Genomic DNA, 18,312 nt, shown 5'->3' on the forward strand with positions numbered 1-18,312 from the left:
CTGATAAACATTGGAATAAATCATAATAACAGCAGCACTAATCTGCATTGCCCACTGCATCCATATCTCCGTCCGCTCAGCCCTTGGAACGTGGTCGGAATCTGTAATCCCTCCACAATAAAAAGATAAGAGATATAATGAAATGGATCTACGGTAAAGAGTAATCGGCTATCTTTGATGTTTAAAGTCATGAGTGTGTGTGCGTGTTCGTGTGTGTGTGCGCAGGCGAGTGTGCTCATCTGTGTTTACAGTCCGACCTGAGATATCCCGAGCTCCGCAGCTCCTCCATACAAACAGTCCTATACCTCATTACTCCCCCAGTGTATCAAGCTGGCACTGGAGATAAGGGAGGAAAAACACCTGTCTTCTGTTCCTTCCACTGTTACCCACAGAGAAGACTTTATCCAGACCAACCCTCCAGATTGGCACGGTTTTTCAACCATCGGTCATGCAGCCGGGCCTCTTTCTTCAATCTTTCGGGAGTAATGGTCCCTGTAACTCAACGCTTTTTTTCCCAACATCAGATCAGAGGTTATTTTTCTTCTCTCCTCTGAATTCCGAGGCTGGAATAAAAGGACTTTTCCTTCCAACAGAAGGGAAAAAAACAGATTTTCCAATCTTATTTTGCTAATGAATATATCACAAAACCGCTCATGGGTCAGATTACGAGAAGGGAAATGTGTGGAATAACCTCTCTGAATAAGTCCTTTCATTTACAGTGTTGCTATTTCAAAGACTATAAAGTAAGGAAACGTCAAACCCACGCAGTAGATCTTAAATCCTTGGTCCAGGCTGCTGGCTGACTGACACAGGAAATTAGTCAATCTGCTGGGAGTCTGGTAACGTCGGCAGTTATTATGAATTCTAATACATTAACTGCCTTGAACATGTCACCACTGGCAGTTTTTCATACCTATAAACATTGTAATATTTCTCTTATCTCTTATAGCTATTGTGGCTGGGAAGAATCAGCCGCACCAATGTAGCCAAACTGAAGGCGTTTTACGAGCTCCTCCAGGACACTCTGCAACGGTACGATCTCTTTTTTTTTTTCTAAAGCTATTGTGACCTGTGTTTTGTATTCTGGTGCATTAAGCCTCCAGACACGTGGAGAATTCCAAGTCTCGTGATGGCCTGAATCCGTCCGGCTGCTGTTTCCTTTTAAAAGAAATGAATTCCTTTCAGATGTCGTGGTTTTATATGCTGTTGGAAACATATGGGCGCAGCATCTGCCACAGCAGCTACTGGCTTCTGAGGAAATATTTTAGAGCTCGCGCTGAAGTCACTTCCAGCTCACACATGGAGCTGGAAGTTGCAGCCGGCCGGATCCGGCAGTCGTCAATCAAAAACACGCAACGTTTCAATTGAAACCAAAATGGAAATGTGGTCACCTAGCAGCAGATTCCGATGGAAAGAAATAATTTCAACTTCAATCAACAGCACCCGAGATTCCGAGACACGGCTTCTGGAAGAAGCCAAGGGATGCCGCGCTGAGCTGGAGAGGCTACGGGCCGGGGAGGCGGGGGCGGAGGAGCAGGGCGGCCCAGAGGACCCCGAAAGCGAGGTCACCCACCTGAGGCGGCAGCTCCTGGGCACCTACGACGAACTAAAAGCTGCTGAGGACAGAGATTACGAAACACAACACAAGCTGAAATGGTTTGTTTCTGTGACCCGCATTTAATACACAAATCCATAGACGGATGAGCCCTCATTAACAGTTCTCCAACCTTCGGGCTAAGGCGAGAACATTCCCCTGTTGAATTCTCAATGTTGTTGCCGCGTCCGCATATTTTTCCAAGGGTCATGGGTAGAACATGTTCAGTGGATGATTACACGTGTTCTGAATGTAACATGTTTGCTCATCTGGGCTCTTTGCGTTCGCGTTTCTCTTCCTGACGTCAGTCATGTAATATTTCATTTCCTCTCCTGCAACCGTTTCCTCTTACTTCCACGAATTGCTCCCCCCCCCCCCCCCCAGCAGCACATTTTTCCCTATTCTGCAGCATGTTTCTCTTCCCTCCTGTGCCCATCCCACTCCGCAAAATCTCTCTGTGCGTCCGAGGGGTCAAGCACATTCCCAGAAACGGAAAAACTGCGCAGTCGCAGCAGCGTCTCCCTCTTTGCAAGCGCTTCTTTTCCGGAGCCAAAGGGAGGGTCCTGGAATATCGCTAAGCAACATAACATCCAACAGAGATTCCCAAACATTTAGTCTTATGACCTCTGGAAAAGAAACCAGTGTACTTGTGACCCCACCAATGGTTTGAGTCACTTTTTCAAATCTGAAAGAAATCTTTTCCTCCGCATCTATGAAAAAGACTGAAAATAGCTACAAATGTCATCAGATGTTAATTGCTCTTGTGTAAGATGGGAGCTGTGCTGGATGGGAGCATTTAAAGTTGACATTTAAAGTCCAAGTTTAAGACAGGAAGTGAAATAAGAAAGTTAAGTTGGAAGACCGAAACCTTTAAAAGTGGGGAATTGAAATCTGAAACATCCATACGTCCAGTTCCATTCCTGTAAAACAGTCAATATATGTACAGTTTTATACAAAAGATAACAGGAAAAAAACAGCTTCGACAGAATTTAGGGAATTTCCTTTTTTAGACTGTTTTAAATAAAGTCAAATGATGTTCTGCTCCAATGTCAAGACCATTTTCGTGGTAGCAGATATGTATATGATACCCTATAAACTTACTTCCCTTTTTCAGTGTACAAGTGAAAGCACTTGGTAAAAGCACATCACCCTAAATAAGCATGTCCCGAACTCCAGCGAGCAGAAGATGAGACTTAAGATACAATATTTCCGGTATTTAAAATGCAAAGCGTTGAAAGACAGAAGCGCCTGATGGCGAGCTGTGAAAGTCAGGAATCGATTAAAGCAACGCATTTTTTGATTGGAGCGCCAGCTGGCAAACTGTCAAATTCAAATTCCCTCTATTTACCGAAAGGCGTGAAATTCTTTGAAGCCTGCTTTCTCCCACCATTTTCCTCCCAACATTGCTGTCTGACCCTGAACTGCCTCGGCGATATCTAACCACAACACGTAAACTCACCGCTGCATTGCAAAGATAGGATCTGTGGGATAAGGCGACTTCAATGCAGGCCACACACTGAGTTGGAGCCCTGGCAGTCATTAAAATATTAAACGGGAGACACTTGTAGGTCATTCTCAGAGGGTGCTGGGGATTTAATAGATGGCATTAAGCATAAAGTGTCGGGCACTTTTAATTTCGTTCCCCCCCTTTTTCTTCCCCCTCTTTATCGGTCCGGAGCTAATCTCGTCCCCTCTTCCTTAGTTGCCTGCTCTTTATTTTTCTCTCTCTCCCTCTGCTCTCTTGTCCAAACGTGGCTAATGGGCTGCATATGAGACGCAGATGCTGGTCGTGCAAATAAAAGTCATCGCATCCTTTTATCTCGGGCCAAACACACTCAGGAATTTAGCACATTTTCAGCACATATTTTAGCATTTCGGTTTACTTGTGTGTTAAATATTGAATGCATCAACATAACAATTGAGGAATTACCATCTACCAAGAATTGTTGGGTAATTTTTTGGACCGCTTTAGAGGAATTTTGATAAAGTTCCTTAAATTTTAGCACTGCTAGGCTATGTCAAGTCTTTCAAAGTGCGTCTTGCTTTGGTCCATGTTGCGTTCACACAAACATGTTGAGGTTTAGAGAAGCAAACTGAGAAACATGTAAATGAGTTCTTATAAATGCAACTATCACTTCCCTTTAATTCTGCAGTCTTGCTATTGAAGTGGGAACTGAAACGCCTGTTTTTTTTTTGTGTCTTCATCGTGCATTTATCTTGTTTTTTTCTCTTTTTTGAATCCCACCCCGCTGTCTGCACAGTCTCCAGGAAGAAAAACTGAGTCTGGAGAAAGAGAGTCAGCTCCAGCTAAAACCATCAGTAAGTCTTCCTTGCATCCATGAATCATCACAGCTAGTTGAGAAGAAGAAATGACAGAATTGGCACATACCATAAATGAAAACCAGACCCGCGGGACAATCTCATATTCACCACTTTTCGGTCCTCTAATCACCTCTGTTGCATCTCTGATGCTTCTGGTATTTAGTCACATAACTGAAGATTAATTCGCCAAAAAATGTCAGTGCACAACACAAAATGGAACCTGTGTGTTATGTGCGTTTTAAAGCATCATTTTTACAAGTGGGGAAGATTTCCCAAAGGTTAATTGTGTTAAATAGACAAGAATCCTACTTTTATAGGTTTTACTATTCAAAGATCAGCATCAGATGTGACAACAGTTTCAATGAGACCCTCAAACGTCAGTTGCAGCCAACATCCTTGTCAAACATGATGAATTAACTATGGCTTTCATCAGCCTGTGCATGCATTTTTAATTATGGTTCCTTCTTCAGATTCCATCTACTGTACGTATAGCAGACATTTTAATGTGCGTTCCAGCCATCAAGAGAAATTGAAAACTGGTTGAACAATCGCATGCTTCTTCCATGTGCATAAAACTGTAATGCTGTAGGCTGCAAAGTAGATGAATAGAATCTAAACAATGCATTCACAGGGGCATGAATAGGTTTAAAATGGTGTAATTAAAGCTAAGCTAAGGCTGAGCAGAGGGTAACTGAATCCATGATATTCTTGGCCAAATGCTCAGACTTATGGTGTCTCTTCCAGGAGCTGGAGAGCAGAGCGAAGGCCCTGCGGGACAAACATGAAGATCTGAGGAGAGAAGTTGCCCAGAGACAACTGGAAGTCAGGTATTTGATGCAACAGTTGATCTTCACCGAGCCAACACGCGCTTTTATCTCGCTCATCCTGCAGTGATATGAACGCACGCTGCACTTTTAACACATCTGACTCTGTATAATTCATTGCTTTTGTTAATCAGAGCTGTTTGTTTTTGATGCTGGTCTGTGCAGAAGCCTGATGGAAGACCTGGAATCCAGCGAAGAGCAGATGTCGAAAGGATGGAAGGAGCTGGAAGACAAGAGAGAGATCGTACTGCTCAAGGAGGTTGGTGCATGAGCAGAGATGGCCTACAGCATACCATCAATATACTCACAAATCCTGTGTGTATGTGTATGTGTGTGCGTGTGCGTGCATGTGTTCGATAACAAGGCTGAGAAAGCCCAACTCATCTGTGTACCTGACCAGATTTTAAAGGAGGCTCAAAGGAAACACTTTAAAAAGGAGTAAGTGTATTTAAGCCCTTATAACCTTCATATCAACTAGCATGTGAGTGATTTCCTAATTTTATGGGGACCATTTCACACCCAAGAAACACTGAATTCCCAGGTGTGTGTCATCAAATTCTTTTACGAACATGCCATCAATCCTACAGATGTGCAGCGATCACCAATATCTGTTAACAGTGTAGATTCACTCCTTCTCTGACATGAGACACATCCCTCTTGCTGCTTTTCTGCACTCTCTTTTTAAGTTTAGTTCAAATTAATATTTGACAGTGTTGCAGTGGAGCTCTCTATATTAGAACCAAGAACAAGGCGACTTGTGATATTAAATTCACAAAGATGTGGCTCATCAGGGGGTGTGTTAAAAGGAGACATATGTTGTTATTTGAAGATACACACTCACGCTGCTCAGGAGTCATAAACGAATTCTCTTGGTGTTTGGCCGTCTTTTTTATTTTAAATGTATTTGCGCCAGAGTCGCACTAAAGAAGTCAGAGGCCCTCAGTGCCGAGATCGCAGAAATGGAAAAGCGAGCGAAGGACGCTGGGCTGCGGAACAGCTCCCTCAGGTCAAAGACCGAGGAGCTGAATGAGGAGTCGGAGGCTCTCAGGGCCCAGGTCGAGGTCGGCCATGCGAAGCACAGGGAGCTGCTGAGAGAGCTCGATCTCAGGAAGGAGGAGAAGGTGGAACTTCTAGGGAACCGGTACGAGCTTTTCATCGTCAAAATGGACGCTGGGACACAATATAGCGCTGCTATTTAGGGGCCTTTAATGTGTTATGATGTGAATGTTGTGTCCTTTTGTCACCAGAGGCCTTTTGGAAATGAAGCTACAGAGCATCATGAGCGACAGAAAGCAGCTTCATAAGACTCATTCAGTGCAGCTCAGGGAGAAAAACAGGTATTACGACAAGCGAATAAAAGAATCTGTGTTTTTACACTGCTGTTTGAGGAAAACTATGTGTTTCTCATCAGGCAGATGCAAACTCTCATGAGAATGGAGCGCATGTTGGCCACAGCCACTGAGCGGCTGGAACGCACGCGGTCCATCTATAATGAGCTGCAGGCACAGGTGACCGACCCATGCGTGGCTTAATTTGAAAACATTAATCACGGCCGTGAATGAATCTTTGGACACGGGGGGTTTACTAGAACCACCCATCTGTGTGCCAGCAGGGAGTTTTGCAAGATTATCTGACTAATTTATGTGTCCAAACATCCTCCTGCCAGTAAAACAGCCTTTTTATTGTCATTTTCCCGTCATTTAACTGATAGTGAGCGTTTTTAATAGAGGCTGACAGCAGAGCGAGGCGGCAGCGGTGGGGGGAAACGTGTCAGCATATCTCTCAGGCACATAACATATGAAAGGAAATCATTGTGACGCCAGAGAGTTCACATGCCGAGGGGAGATAAAAAAAACAACAAACCTTCCGTAATGAATCTCACATGATGGTGAGTTTGTTAAAAACCACAATATGGCATCAGAATCCCATCAAATGGAATGTGATTGACGGCTTTGGTCTTTCTCTGTTCTAGAGATTTAAAAAAAATGTCCTCAGTATTTAAATATGTATATAGTTAACTGGAGGATCTTTAGATTGCATCTACAACTGTGCCTTTAAAAGACTATAACATTCTCTTTAACTGAGCAGCAGATTAGCGACAAACGTGCATATTTGAGCTGCCGCTTGATGTGCTGGAATTCTCTTATCTTTGAATTTACAGTTAGACGCTGTTCCTAAAAGGGATTCCAGCATTCAGCAGAGGATGGAGCTTCAGAGGGAAGTGGATGCCCTTAAAGTCAGCCTGGAAAAACAGGTAGAGATGCTGCATGCGAACAAAAAGGAGACAAGAATTACATTTTAAACGTCGTATCAGGCTGAAACTACTACTCTGCCCTCTACTCGATTGCTGTCCATATACACGAATGTTTGTATTTGGAATAATTACAATAATGAGGCTTTGAATCCCTTAATCAGCAGTTTCGTATGTTGAAACAAAAGGCGCACCATCTTGGGGCATTAATTAGCTGCATCAGCATGTAAAGTAGATGAAGCAACGCGGGCCTGCGAGCTAACTCGGGCTGACAACTCACACTACAAAAAGACTTGAAAGAGCATCTTCTCTTTCTCAACCCATCAATTCCATTGTTGCCCACACCACTATCTTCCTGCTCTAGATGCAGCTTTTACAATATTCTCTCAAAACCCTTGAACTGGTGTGCTAACAGTTTGGCTAATCTTTCTCAGTAGGCTCTAAATCTCTGAATTAACCAAGACAAAAACTCTGTTTTTATGCTTTGAGGACATTTTGTGCTATTCTTCTGTCGACCTTCAGTCGCACTCAACTTGAGTTTATTTCAGCTCTTGGTTGCTGAGGAGGAGAGCCAGAAGCAGCAGCATTATGGGATGGTTCAGGAGCTGTTGAGGCACTCCAACAACCTAAGCGAAGAGCTGCAGAACCTTCGATGTCTAACAAAGATCAAGGCCGAGGAGAGAGGCCAGAAGCACCGTGAACTCCTCAGAGCTCAGGTTTGCTTCACACACACGCACACACACATGCACGCAAAGGATTATTTGGATGTTTATTTTGGATGCACTGTTAGTACATTTTCACTACTTCAGCCACTCCAAACCTGCATATTTATGTGTAAATGAGCCACAGTTTCAAAGAATGTAATTATCTTGGGGGGTTTTTTATAGCTAAATTAAAGCTTGTCTCTAAATGGCTGTGCACGTCCTTTCCATTTTGTTTAGAGACCTGGAAACAACTGTCATTTAGCTCTTTAGAGAGACTCTTTTAAAAAAACGCTTTTAAAAGCTGTAATGTCAGTCAGAACTGCAAACTCAGCATATTTATTTTTGAGTTCCTTTCAGAGTCAGGGGAAAAGAATAGCTGCTAGGCTCCTGAATAAATGTACAACTTCAGATCACTGAGTTTGTGTGCACACGTGAACAAAAGTGATGACACTTGAGCTCTGCCTCCACCCGCAGCGGCTGAACCAGCACGTCCAACAGGAGCTTCTGGAAAAAGATCTGATCATCGCGGACCACAACAAGCTAAACGCCACGCTGCAGAGCAGGTGTCACCCCTATTTCTCTCCCTGTCCTAGTCCACCACAAATGTATGGGGCTTCTGGCCACTTTATTTGTGTTTTTCTTTAATATTTCAGAGACTTAATCTTTATAGGGGATCAAATTTAATTTAACATCTGCACGCTGTCAAGCCAGAGAGGCGTAACTTAGTAATTGTTCATACTTCAGTGTATAGATGCAGATTAATGCACCTGTCAACACCCACCACAACACAGACTACTGTCTGATGTGGTTGCCACAACAATACTGAGCTTTGATTCATGGGCCACTGCGGTTAATATGATTAACTACATAACCATTTGATGCCAGGTAAACGCTAAATGACAATTATTGTCAACCACAATCCATAATCCAGGCTTTTATTCAGACCCAAGCAGACCTGGTTTGGATGCGAAGCTTCGATTCTCGTAACTCTTCGCCTGACTTAGGCTTTCGCAGTATTGTAAGCTGAGCCACATGGTGACAGAAGAAAAGAACAAGTACGTCAGGCTGAAGCAGATGACGGTTCAGACCGTCTCCGAGCTGAAAGAGCAGCTGAAGGTGCAGGAAAACGAGGCAGAGATCCAGCGTTCCCTCGTCGTCAGCAAAGACCGGTGAGCTGGTGTCACGGTCGGCGTCTGCCAGCGCCAGCCCTATCGAAATGCTCGTGTTTTGTTTGCTCTCCAGGTCTCTCACAAAGGCTCACGTGAAGATCAATAACAGCTCCAAAACGAGGGATAAGCTACGCAATGACATCTCCAAGGTCAGGGTTCTCACGATGGATTCGTAAATGGATGGAACGATCCGTCAGCATTTGAAGTCTAAAAGCAAATATTTTATCTTTCAGATGGCTTTGAAGTGTCGCCAGATCAGTCAGGATTTCGAGGACAACGAGCTCGAGCTGGCGAGACTCGGACAAATGATCAAACTCCATCAGGACGCCCTCACGGACACAAACGGGGATCTCGAAACCGCCAGGCAGCGCCGCAACTTCCTGTGGGTTCCTCCCGACTTCCTGCCTGTGATGCGGGCCGAAAATTCAAAATAACATCTGTGTCGCCCACAGTGGCCTCCAGCTCCTGGAGCAGGAGGAGGTGTTGTTGAGCTACACCAACGAGCTGAGCGCCCGGGACGCGGCCATTGCTGAGCGCAACATGGAGCTGGAGACAGCGGAGAAGGAGGCGAGAGACCTGCGGCTGGCGATCAGAGAGGAGAAGAGACAGATAGACCTGAGGAAGAAGGAAGTGCTCCAGGAGAAATGGTTGGAAGGGGAGATCGCCACGCTGCAGATCGAGGTGGGGGGAGAACAGACACACCCAGACATTTGCTGATGCTCAGATCAGGTTCGATGTTTGTCCACACGTCATTTTTGCTTTAATTAGTATCGGCTTTTGTTCTCAAAGAGCGTAAAAAGGACACAAACATCTGGATTAAACCCAGCTGAACAGATAGTCAGAGTCACAGAGTAGGAAGGCAAATGGAAAAAAGTCGCCAGGGAACAAAAAGACGCACGCAGCAGAGTTTCTCTGCCAGTGGCTCGCGGGATTGGGTGTGTTTTTGCTCTGAATCCCAGCGACTGGTTCTGACTTTGTGTTGGACCAGACGTCTCACAGCTGAGCCTCTCGCTGTTTTGGATGAGCGCAAAGCTGGAACAGACATCGCCATGTGCTTTTTTCTTCTTTTTTTCAAAAAACAACACCCTTTTCCCCTTCCCTCCATCTGTTTACTCCTTATGTTGCCATGCTTTATTCCTCTTTTATTCTAATATTCAAGATTTTCTCCTATTTGTTATTCCTCTCTTGCGCTCGACTGTGTCGCACCGTGTTATTTCTGTAGTTACCTTTCTTTTCCCAGAACCCCCCCCCTTACTTTTCAAACACTCCTCTGATCCATTTTATAGCTGTTTGCTCTTGTTGTCATGGTAACTTTTCCTCGAAACTGCCACAAGGTTAATATTCAGTACGAACGAATCATTTAAACACTAACATGATAAATTGCTAGGACATTCTTGTCTCCTTCGGGATTAATTTGAATTAATTCCAACGCCTCATCTCCCCACTGAGCCCCACCCTCAAGTCAGTTTTGATTTGTCGGTACATTGTGTCATCATTTTAGTCCTTGGAAACAGAATTTGGTTGCATTTTGGACAAACCTACACAGGCTAACATGCTCGATTTGGGCAAAAGTGCCGCTCAAAACAGCCCACGCGTCACCGTGACACCAAGCGAAGATGTAGCTGCTCTCGCACGCCTGTCAAACGTGCAGGAAAGATCTGTTTACACAGACTCGGGAACTTTTGAACAGGCTGTTTTCCCTGTTTTCTGCCAACTTACCTCGTTTATCCTGCGTCCGCTGTCTCAATTTCCACGCAGATGCCGCAGCGTCTACGCCACCGCACGTATCCTTTACTTGCGTTCATCTGTGACCGGTTTATCGTCTCGCAGATGGGTCCCCGTCCTTTAAAAAATATTTCTTGACAAAGATGAATTAGGCCATCTGCGAGAATATTGAAGTCCGATACACTCTGAGGGCTTTTATTTCCTCTTGAATTTTAATGTTTACAATTGCTGACAGATTATTGTGTTGTGAGTCTCTGGCACACACCAGACAGGTGGAGAAGCATCAGTGCACGCACACTGGGATGACAATCCAGTGGTTTACAAGCTTGCCAGAACAGCACTGCAGCAATATTTAGGTAGCTGCTTACTTTTGCAAACCTTAATATGAAAAGATAGCATATTTATAGAACAAACACACACACAGTGGTAATGGATTTGGAACAGCTTGGGGCCGATACACCGCAGTGTCCCCACAGCCATGAGTCATTTTCTCTGTTGATGCCTTAAGTCTTCTGTCCAACCTGTCTGGAAGAGAAAAGGGGGGCGGAGGGTAGCCTGAAAACACCGCCGCCCCTCTCTGCAGCGCGCCTGAACCCCCCAGATGTCTGAGTCTTTATGACGGGCCGCCTGCGAGTCGGCTCCACACGCGACCCCTGCGTCAGACTTATCGTTTATCTCTTTATCCCAGCCTGGAAACGTCCCCTGCATCCCAGTGATGGAAAGGTTTCCCCCTCTCCAGCCTCGCTTTCTGCGCTGTCCTTCAATGCGTCTCCTACTTCCCGAGTCGGTTTTTAATTATTCTGCTTGTTTATGCAGCGATTCCATGACCAAACCAGCTCTGCCTGCCATAAAAAAACCAGAGTATCCTTGAGTGTTCTCCACGGCTGCATCACCGCCGGTGTAAATCAGCGCCGTTACGATGGCTGCCTGTCAAATGTTTGCGCAGTTAATATGCATAATTTATCTCAGATTGCACTTCCCAAAGGCCCGGCTGCCCTGTTCGCACGCTCGGCTAATTCTTCTTACGTAACTCAATAACGATGATATCACGGCTCCTTTTATCCCTTTAATCCTCGTGGCCGAGAGGCTTTGTAAATAAGGTTATGATTCTCTTGATTGGTGGCTTTGCAACGAAGACGCAGGAAGTGTGGTGCCGGCGTTATGAGCCAAGCAAACGGTCATTAGCTGCGCGTGTCCGGTGTCGACGACAGGGAGGCTGGCAGGAACACAGAGGTGAAACAGCAGCATAGCAGGGCGGCTTTCCAAACGCTGAGGAAGAAGGCACAGCGGAGGGGGGAGATTGACTGACGCGACAGGGGAGGAGGAGAGTGGCGGAGCCGCACCGTCTCATCCATCACGCGGCATTTTAAATGACTCGGAGGAGCTCGGTGTGAGGCCGGGACGCCGATCAATCGCAGGAGCGGATCCGTGGAGAAGTTCATCATTTCAAGCCTCAGAAGCCATTAAAACCAATGAAAACATCTGCAGTTGCCGGATCGGTGGAGCGATGGTCCTCTGGAGGAGTCGGGCGCCGGAAATGCGATGAAACAGCATCAGATTTTTTTGCGCGGTCACCGGGACCTTCGTTTGCCGCAGCACCGTCGCTTGCTTCTGGTTCCTAACCCGCGTTTGACTCCCTGAACCGTGAAGGGTTCTGATGCCAAAGCCGTGTTCTGTGAGAACACTGCAGAAAACCCTGGTCCCTGTTGGCCAGCCCCACTTCCTCTTTCTCCCCACATCTCGTCTCCACATCTTATCACATCCTATCTGATCTCTCCTTACTTCCCCTCGTCACTCTTTTGTCAGATTCCACGTACATCGGCCTCTCCTCTCCTCGTGCGCTTCGGGCCTTTTTTTTTTTACACGCGCCATATCCGATCACATGGAGGTCACGCCATTGGCTTAAAACCGGCCTTCTGCGGTAATCAACCTCTCTTGCAGGGGGTAGCAAGGACAGGACCATTATTCCGCACCGTCCACATGTTTCCTGCCACGTTAGTCACGGACTCACGCACAGGTGTGTGTCAGTCCACACACACAGGTGTGTGTCAGTCCACACATATGGCTGAGAGGAGAGCAGCCGAGCTTTCATAAGCCAGGTCACGCCAGGTCAGACCTCCTGCTTGTAACATTCCTCCGCACCCTGTTTTCCTCCTATTTTTCCTCCCCGGCCCCGCATCTTCCAGAGCATCTCCTCATAAATTCTCTTTTTTCGTTCCTCCTCTCCGCTCTGCTAACCCCGTTTTTTGGGGGGTTTTTTTCCCCCAGCCGCCTTTCATTTTGCTTTGCCGCAGCTTTGAGAGGCAGTTTATAAATGTACATGAGGATAAAACCACTTAGGAGGAACACGAAGCACTCAAGCTCACACCCCCGTACCCAATTAAATCCCCATTTCCACCTTTGGGGACTGCTTATTTACCCTTAAAAATATAGGCATTGGATTTGTTTAAAAAAAACTATATAATTAATAATGCAATAAGCTGGAAAACTGTTGATTTAAACTCTCTAAATCTTAATATTATATTATATATATTATATGTAAATGCTCCATAAATAGTGCAAGCACTTTTGCTCCTCTTGTTCCATCGGAACATTTCTTCATCCTTCACCTTAACAGAAACTTATTGGTTCGATGTTGTCGTGACCTTTGCTGAGTGCACTCAAGTATACGAAATAACACATTTCACCCTTCTGGGGTTTTTTTTCAGCTGGCTGAAGCCCTGGACAAGACCTTCGCAAGCCTGAATCAACCCGCCGATTACAAAGAGCTGAAAGGAAAAGACCCCTCAAGTGTTGAACTGCTTCACAAGATTGAACAGGTAGCTCTAAAAATACAGGGCAAGCAAAAAGACCTGTTTGATTCTTGGCTAAAACATCAAACTAACCTTTTCAGAAAATTAGAGGTCAAGGTAGATTTCAGCCAAAATAAGCCACAGCGATGGCTTTCTTCCAACCTTTTATATATATATATGAGAGTCCAAACAGCAGAGCTCCTCTGTGTAAGATGAAGAAACCAGTGCACGCTTCTGTAATAAACGGCTGATTTGGCAGCCTGTTTCTGAACGTGAGCTGAAATTTCATCCTAACAAGCCAAAATGAGTCACGCCTTTTGTATTTTCCCTTCAAAATGAGCCCGTTAATACAGTATTGTTTCTGCGTATGTAGCTGGAGGGGAATCTCGCAGAGAGGGAGAGGCAGGTGTTGGAACGACAGCTCCTCCTGGACCAGGTGACCCGGCTTTCCGAGCCCCTCGGCGAGCGGGTTGAGAGCTGCCAACAACACCGACTTTCGCTCGCAAAGAAGGTAGGCGACGACGACATGGTGCAGAATATGTGCTCAAGCTGTTCGGCAATTCAGATTTCCTCCCAAATACGTGCACACAAACTGGAGGAGCATGTGCCGTCCATGTGAGGAGCACGCAGTCAGGCATTAGGGAGTTCACCGAGCATTACCAGGTCCCAATCCTTCCACTTTCTCTTTGCTTCCTCAACCGGCTGTAATTCCTGCACACGCTACTAAACAGCTGCGAAAAGAACAGACTGTGTTACAGTCCCTAATCATGTAAGAATCTGGGGAGATAAGACAATTTGGGGGTCATTCACATGCGAAAAGAGAAGAAAACAGGGATGAAACTAATTCCAATGGCAGAAAATATCAAAAATATGTGATAAATATGACAAAAAAGAAGTTGGGTCTAATGTGCCAGTATTTCTTCTCATAGTTGACAATAAAGTTGATGTATTTTGGCAGTTTTTTGCTGAGTAATCCTCTCGTGTGTGTGTGTGTGTTTGTGTGTGTTTCTCCAGTTAAACGAAGTCCGAACCAACATAATGGACACCAACCACCGATTGATGGTGCTCGCTGCTGAGTTCTCCATCAAACAAGCCACGACTCTGTCTCTCCAGCAGGAGATTAAAGAGAAGGAGCACCAGGTTAGAGCCTTGCTGCACTCCCAATCCGTCTCTCGCTGTCGTTCCCGTTTTCCCATATAAGTCAATACTATTTCTCATTGATGAAGCCAAAAATGAGACTGTGAGGCACAAACGCACTGACTGCACAAGAAGTGGCAGGCTGACAGGCGTTTTAACCGGCTGAAGGTTTTATCTGCAGGTTCCGCGTAGCTGTTTAAAAACTGTCTGGCTGGTGATGGTTTGAATTCAAACGCTACTTGTCTGTGAAGCTAAATGCCTCCGGTGGATCGTCTCGCCTCGATGAGTCACGGTACCAACAGATATTTCTCACAGCAGCCACGCTGCCCCTGAAATCACCGGTGTATCTTTATCCTCCTAATGGATCAAATTTCAGCTCTGGCCACCCATAATCAAGAGATTGGGGTGCGCTACTGTTACTATAACACTGAGCCACTGGCAAAATGGCTGCTGGCAGATGCTGAAGTAGCCGTTTTCCTTCGCCGTCACTTTCCGTGTAATTGAAAGACCCATTTAATTGTTGTTTCTGGAACATCGTTTGCAATTTCCGACCTTTTTCTCCTTTTGTTTTTCTGGCTCTTCCAGTTTGAGTGTTGCGTCTCGCTACTTTCTTTCCCCGTGTTAAAAATAAAGCGGCTTTCACAGCGTGGGCGCTAATCAGCAGAGGAGCCCCTGCGGCTACAGCATCCCCGCAGCCTCTCGCAGACAACCAGATGTCAGTTGACGCAATAACTTCACTCCAATTCTGCGTTATCCTGGCGCCGTTCGGAGCCGGGAGGTTACGAGAAACCGTATGGATGCGAGAAACTAACCCGCGTCCATGTGTCCAGGTGGACAGGTGCCGCGAGCAGCAAGAGCAGGGCCTGCCGCCGTGCCCCGAGATAGAGGAGGAGTGGAGGAGGATGCTCCGAGACAAGAGGAGGAGGCAGAGGGATAAGGAAGAGCGAGAGAGGGTAAACACACACACGCACGCACGCAGAGGCACGGTGACGAAAATGCCGAGAGCAAGGTAACACAAGCGCGACAAAGAATAAAAGCAGCACGTCTGGGGCACGAGGCAGGAATCCATCAGAACAAAAGGGGCTGCCGTGCACCTGCATGTACAAAGAGCCAGAGTGAGAGGAGAGAAAAGCCCGTTCCAGATAAGAGGGGGACCAGAATAGCTTCCAGCACGTGCACGCGTCCAGGGAGCTGCCGGTGTGGCGTTCAGGGCCGTTATTTCTTCTCTCATTCAACGCTCTCATGCCGGCTGATCAACTTTTACATGCATGAGAAAGTATCTCTTTGAAGAGGTGAGAGGCAAATTGATGCTAGCGTTGGGTCAGGAGCGTCGCTGGGACGCGCGGCAGACTGCCAGAACCAAACGGGGCTGACAGCAAGGAACACAAACCTTGACTTGCACAGTGTTACAGCCAGAAGAGATGGAATTGTCATCTTTGGAGGAAAAGTTTGACAGTTGGAATCAGTGGTGCAATTAATAAGGGCTCTGATGTCAGCGTAACATTAGCTGGTTAGCTAGGTGAGATTTATGCACAGACTTTTTGCTGTTTAATTGAAAAATTGTGCATAAATAGGCCAAATATAGTGTTCTAGCTCATTTCTTTTAGCAATATATGGATTTTCATCTGCAGGAGGTGACAGGAGGTTGAAAATGGAGTAAGTCAAAATAATAGAGGCACAGAGACACTCATTTGTTTCTTCAAAAAGATTTATTAAATGGGCAAACTGGAGCAGTAAACGAGGGCATTAACTATGTATTACTGTTGGAAAATACACCCTTGAAAGAATAATGTTGTCATTTTCTGCACTAGTCTTTTGCAGCGGCGGTGCTGTGAAAATATGAACCTTCCTTAATGAAAAGTAGCTCAAGTGTTTCCAGCTACTGTCAAAGAATCTTAATCAAAGTAAAAAGGAGGCCAGTAAAAGGTGGCCTGTAGCCTACATATCCGTGCTACATTTTTACCCCATTATTAATCCAGTCATGGATCCCAACGCTCCAGATAGAATCGAGCGTATAAAACTTCACACAGGCTGGAAAAGTCCAACCTCCACGGCAGCATCTCCAACTCCCCGACGGCAGGTTAAACCCGCCTGTCCTGCTTCAACAGTGAACAATAAATACCTCTATGGGGAAAAATACAGGGGTAAATGATCTTTGCTTAAGGTTTTTGCCAGAAAATGTTAAAGCTGTGTGCGTGTGTGCAGATGGTGGAGGAGGATGAGTGGAACCAGTTGCCTGATGGCGATTACACCACAGCCGAGCCTCGGCCCAACGCCTACATCCCCCAGACGGATCTGCTCCCTCTGCCCAGACCTTACGGAGCTCAGGCCCCCTTCAGACCCTCCCAGGCAGGAGCCAACATCAGACACATCCGCAAACCAGCGCTGAAATCTGTAGAGATGTAGAAAGAAGAGCAGGTACGCTCACATCTGTCACACTCCTGCTGCCATAGGATGAATCCCCGAATATTTAGCTTCCACTTTGTGGTACTTTTAATGTCATTTCAATATAAATGAAGAGTCTCCATAATTCAAACAACTAAAAGCCACAAGGACTGTGATTTTATTCTGGGAATGTCACTGAGACTCTGTGGGCTGCATCTGCTTGTAATTTTGCTCTTTTAAAAAAACAGATACTGGTACAAGCTTGTTTATGCTGTTTGCAGTCACTCTAAATAGTGTCAACGAGTAAAAACAGGGGACAGACGAGCGATAAAGTGTCCAACATCACGTCCAACTGCAAATAAGGACACGTTTCCAGCTTCTTTCTGCCCTGAACCACCTTGTCACACTTCCACCTTTTGTGTTTGATAACATAAATTCATTTCCCGGGAATGCATCCTTCGTAGTTTCCCTCCAGTAATCGCACTTATTGATGAATAAATTTCATTGGCTTTAAAGCTCAAAGGGAAGCCAAGTGTGCCTGGAAAGATAAATGTAAATACAGCGGGCAGGAGCGGCTAATGAAAGAGCATCGGGAATGACAAGAGGAGACCTGGGAAGGCTGGCAGAGGAGGAAAAACTGGGGTAAAAATGGGGCAAATGGAGGCTTTTGAAGCTTCCTGGAACTTTAGTTTATCGGCGAATCTAAACTGGAGGTGAAATTAGTTCCACCGTTAGCATATTTTGGTCCTTTTGAACTGCGTCCATCTGGTTTCTTGCTGTTCGCTCCCCCAGTCACACCTGCGTCTCAGCCGTTGTCTGGAAGTGAAATCAAACGGAGAAAATATCAAACAGCTTTAGTCTGTGAATCAGCCACCTCCGACCGTGGCGTCCAGGCTGCCCGGAGGCCTCCAGACCTTCTGCAAGTCTCATAAAGTCAAAGATTAAGCGGGCAATTGACCTCAAAAACAGAGCGGGTTTGAAGACAAATGCTTTAGAGCCACAGGTTTTAAATGAGGCGGTTGAAAAAAAGGTTTTCTGCTTGACTTGAGTCTGTCTTGCATAAGCTCATTTGCAAACCACATCGAGATCACACGCTGCAACCTGAAGATGAGAGCTGTCATGTGGGCTTTAGCTGTTTGTGCTAATTAGCCGGCCACGTAACGCTGCCTGCATAACAGCGGAGCTGCGGATGAACTTGGGAGGAATTCCCCACAAGAGAGCGAGTCGATAGCCTCACTGAGCCGCCGGTATTGAACGGGCGTCCAAGAATCGAGCGGGGGCGTAGCCGTCCCAGAACGTGCACGGCGGCTGGCTCGAGAGCTTCCTGTCTCCTGACCGCTCAGGTGATGAAAACGCCGACATTCTCGGGATGTTTGAGTTCCCAGATAATTTCCTGACACATCCCTCGA

At 45.9% G+C, this 18,312-nt stretch overlaps 1 protein-coding gene across 2 annotated transcripts in view; it reads left to right on the plus strand.

The window, feature by feature from the left end:
* The window catches only part of ccdc146 (coiled-coil domain containing 146), a 28,101-nt gene extending 10,676 nt beyond the window's left edge, over positions 1-17,425 (plus strand). Inside the window, exons 3-24 of one of the 2 annotated variants that reach the window (XM_057023047.1) lie at positions 950-1,032; positions 1,441-1,656; positions 3,856-3,913; positions 4,661-4,743; positions 4,906-4,999; positions 5,105-5,178; positions 5,654-5,881; positions 5,988-6,077; positions 6,152-6,248; positions 6,902-6,994; positions 7,540-7,707; positions 8,170-8,258; positions 8,700-8,864; positions 8,938-9,013; positions 9,098-9,246; positions 9,317-9,545; positions 13,298-13,408; positions 13,755-13,892; positions 14,396-14,521; positions 15,349-15,471; positions 16,724-16,936; positions 17,185-17,425. In XM_057023047.1, coding sequence (XP_056879027.1) covers positions 950-1,032; positions 1,441-1,656; positions 3,856-3,913; positions 4,661-4,743; positions 4,906-4,999; positions 5,105-5,178; positions 5,654-5,881; positions 5,988-6,077; positions 6,152-6,248; positions 6,902-6,994; positions 7,540-7,707; positions 8,170-8,258; positions 8,700-8,864; positions 8,938-9,013; positions 9,098-9,246; positions 9,317-9,545; positions 13,298-13,408; positions 13,755-13,892; positions 14,396-14,521; positions 15,349-15,471; positions 16,724-16,924 — 2,691 coding nt within the window. In that variant the 3' untranslated portion in view covers positions 16,925-16,936; positions 17,185-17,425. Of the gene's footprint in view, positions 1-949; positions 1,033-1,440; positions 1,657-3,855; positions 3,914-4,660; positions 4,744-4,905; positions 5,000-5,104; positions 5,179-5,653; positions 5,882-5,987; positions 6,078-6,151; positions 6,249-6,901; positions 6,995-7,539; positions 7,708-8,169; positions 8,259-8,699; positions 8,865-8,937; positions 9,014-9,097; positions 9,247-9,316; positions 9,546-13,297; positions 13,409-13,754; positions 13,893-14,395; positions 14,522-15,348; positions 15,472-16,723 lie in introns of both variants that reach the window. The other variant, XM_057023046.1, reaches the window with a different exon arrangement.
* Positions 17,426-18,312: the final 887 nt, after the last annotated feature.

Source organism: Takifugu flavidus, chromosome 22, assembly GCF_003711565.1.
Source record: "Takifugu flavidus isolate HTHZ2018 chromosome 22, ASM371156v2, whole genome shotgun sequence".
Taxonomy (NCBI): Eukaryota; Metazoa; Chordata; class Actinopteri; order Tetraodontiformes; family Tetraodontidae; genus Takifugu; species Takifugu flavidus.